General features: G+C 40.9%; 1 protein-coding gene across 1 annotated transcript; it reads right to left on the reverse strand.

Moving 5' to 3' along the window:
• Positions 1–1446: 1446 nt before the first annotated feature.
• Positions 1447–2355, reverse strand: LOC130949353 (uncharacterized). The gene is made up of 3 exons (XM_057878103.1): positions 2053–2355; positions 1832–1957; positions 1447–1719 (listed from the first exon to the last, which is right to left on the reverse strand). The coding sequence occupies exons 1-3, from the start codon at positions 2353–2355 to the stop codon at positions 1447–1449; spliced, it is 702 nt and encodes a 233-aa protein (XP_057734086.1).
• Positions 2356–3350: the final 995 nt, after the last annotated feature.

Here is a 3350-nt window from a genome sequence, read left to right on the forward strand (position 1 = left end):
GAGGGTTCTCCCTTCTCTCCTCCATCAATGGTGACAACGACGGCACTAGCGGCGAGGCACAGTGGGGCTCGCGACGGGCTGAGCACGGCAGCGAGGACCCCTTCGCTCTCTTCCTTCTCTCTCAGATCTCCCCTTTGGTCGCGACGACGACCCCGCGCGTCTCTCTTCCTTCGACTCGACCTGACGGCGGACTCCGAGACGGCTGTGCTTCCTCCATGCTTGTGAGCTCGACAGTGGCAGTACCATGAGGACGACGGCAAGCTCGACTACAGCGGCCTCCTTCCTCGGCTCTCACTTTTCTCTCCTCTGTGTGACACGACGGCGCGGCGGCAGTGACACCCGCCGGCGCCATCCTCCCCCTGCCCTCTCCTTCTTCCCGTTTCTCTTCTCCCCCTTTCTGCGTTGTTGTGTTGGTGTGTGTTTGGGTTGCTGATGGGTCTTGGGGGAAACGTGTAACCGGGTAGGGTTTCAGGGTTAGGGTTTCATTATTTTAAAAATTAGGGTTAGGGGTAAATTGGTAATTTCAAATAAAATTGGGAATAATATAATAATTGAAATCCAAATTAAATCCAACACTAATTGTATATAGAAAATACTATTTGCTCCTCATTTTTTTACAAATTATTTTCAATAAAATGTCCAAATCAAATAATTAGAAATAATATAATTAAATCCTTTATTTTCTCAAAACAGTAGTATCAATATTCTAAAATATTACTTATCTAATCCAAATCATATAAAATCCTTATTATTTCATAACTATCAACTTTATACTTTAAATATAGAAAATAATCCATTAATTATAACATTGGATAATAATCATAACTCATCTCAAATCCAATAAATCAAAACTTGCCTTAATTACCTTTAATAAAATAATTTTTGAAATTAAGGCTATAAATAACCATATGATTTGAGACTTGATCATAATAAGACTTTTCAAAAATTCTGGGTCTTACAGGTACCACTCCTCTCCAAATTGAACTTGTGAAACTATAACTCGTAACCTCTTCCGAAAGAGTCTCCGACTATACCACCTGCATAAAAGAGTTAGTAGAAAAATATTTTTATTATCAATTTAACAAACAACATAATCCTCTCTACCAGTTGATAGCTTTTCTGACCTTAACCTCTCATGAAGTTAGTGAACAAGTTCCAACTCTTATTGGAACAACTCATTCCTTTACTGGAAATTTCATATCCACTCTAACCCATTCCAAAACCCACATTCCCCTATCACAGATCATTGTTGATTTGAAATAGAGAAGAGCCTTGAAAAACTCACAGTCAGAGGACCACCTTGAACCCAATTATCTTCCTAAAAATGAGTTCTTCTTCCATTCCCTACTTCCATTGCCAGCCCACTCAAAATTTTTTCTTTCACCAGTTGTTCTTTTATATTCAGTTGACAGATGTCTTTCCACGACCCCCTTTTAAAGGTAAAGTCTAATTCGCTAGCATCACATTAGGGTTCAAATTGTTACAAGAGAAAACAATCTTCTTCCACAACGGACACTGTTCCTTTGAAAACCGCCACCACCACTTTAACAGAAGAGCTGTCTTCATGAGTACTGCATCCCCGACTCTCAAACCCCCAGCCTTTTTTAGTGCCTGAACCACCTCCCACTTAACAAGAGGTATACCATAGTTAGCGTCCTCCTTACACAACATAAATCTCTTCTGTAATGCAATCAATTTGTCAGCTACCGCCTTTGGCATCTTGTACATGCTAAGGTAATAGATTAATAGGCTATTCAGCTGATTTGATGAGGACTAGCTTACCTGCTTTGTTGAGAACCTTTGCTTTCTATAAGCTGAGCTTCTGTTCCACCTTATCTATGATCAGTTTCCAAGTCTTCACCAAGCGCAGATTTGCTCCTAAAGAAATCCCGAGGTATCTAATAGGTAAGACAACTTGCTTGCACCCCAGAAGGTCACACACGTGATCTACCCACTCCTGCTCACAGTTCCCTGATATCAAATTCGACTTATCAAAATTGATGCTCAGACCCGACATCAGCTTAAAACAACGCACAACCTCTTATAATTTACAATTGTCTCTGTCTCCAGAGGACAAAACAAAATAGTATCATCTACAAATCGGAAATGCGACAGTTCAATACGATCTCTCTCGACCAGCAGCGGAGCAATGCACCCATTCCTAACAGCTTCTCCCAACATCTTATGTAAAACATCGACCACAAGCACAAACAGAAGAGGTGAGAGAGGATCTCCTTGTCTTAGGCCCCTCTCCATTTTGAACGACTTTGATGGGGACCCATTCACCAAGACCGACATAGTGGCCGTACTGACACACTCCTTCACCCAATTCCTCCATCTTTGGCCGAATCCCATCTTCTGTAATACAATATCCACAAAAATCCATCTGACTCAATCATATGCTTTTTGGAAATTCAGATTGATAATTGCTGCCTTCTTTCTTCATGTCTTGAGCCATTGACACAAGCAATGAGGGCGCCGTCATGAATTTTTCTCCCTTTCACAAAAGCACTATATGTCTCTCTTACCAATCTCGGCATGATTGCCCTCATCCTTCTCTCCAAAACCTTCAAAACCACTGATAAACCACTATTTTATGGTTTATCTTATGTTAAATTGAGTGGATTTTGTCAAAATTTCATACACTTACTCATATAAAATGCATGGTTTTACATTTTCCTTCCTAATTTGGTGTTATGATTGAAAACATGCCTCTTTGGCTTTAAATTTGCTATTTTTAATCCTCTCTTACTGCCATTCAATGACGTGATCTGTGTGCTAAGTGTTTTCAGGCTTTATAGGGCAGGAATGGCTCAGAGGATGGAAAAGAAGCATGGGAAAGAGGAAGCATCGACGCGCAAGCATGGAGCGACGCGTACGCGTGACCAGAAGAAAATTCAGCGACGCACACGCGTGGAGCGACGCATACGCGTGAATAGAAAATTGCGCAGCGACGCGCACACGTGGGCAACGCGTACGCGTGACAATGTGTCACGTGCTGCATTAACCAAAAATCACAGGGGGCGATTTTGGGCTGCTTTTGGACCCAGTTTCAAGCCCAAAAACAGAGACTAGAGACAGGGGGCAAGCTGAGACTCAACACAAATTTACATTCACTTAGTTTTAGTTTGAGTTTTGAGTTTTTCTTAGAAGGAGAACACTACTTCCTCTAGGGTTCTTCACGTTCTTAGACTTTTAGTTTTATGCTTTTGGAATGGATCTTGAGAGAGTTACTACCTTCGATTGATGTCTTTATCACTATAGTTTGCTTTCATATTTTCTTACTCTTTTGTTTTCCATTCAGTTTGTTTAGAGTCATATATGGATATATTTGTTTTTGGGATTTATTA

This window comes from Arachis stenosperma, chromosome 9, assembly GCF_014773155.1.
Source record: "Arachis stenosperma cultivar V10309 chromosome 9, arast.V10309.gnm1.PFL2, whole genome shotgun sequence".
Lineage (NCBI taxonomy): Eukaryota > Viridiplantae > Streptophyta > Magnoliopsida > Fabales > Fabaceae > Arachis > Arachis stenosperma.

What these genes read in the sequence shown, in the direction of transcription:
- LOC130949353 (XM_057878103.1), bottom strand. Translation starts at nt 2,355, where the DNA reads ATGGGATTCGGCCAAAGATGGAGGAATTGGGTGAAGGAGTGTGTCAGT. An exon ending in CTCTGGAGACAGAGACAATT is followed by an intron (nt 1,958 to 2,052) that starts GTAAATTATAAG and finishes AACTGTGAGCAG; the next exon opens with GAGTGGGTAGATCACGTGTG. An exon ending in GGAAACTGATCATAGATAAG is followed by an intron (nt 1,720 to 1,831) that starts GTGGAACAGAAG and finishes AGCATGTACAAG; the next exon opens with ATGCCAAAGGCGGTAGCTGA.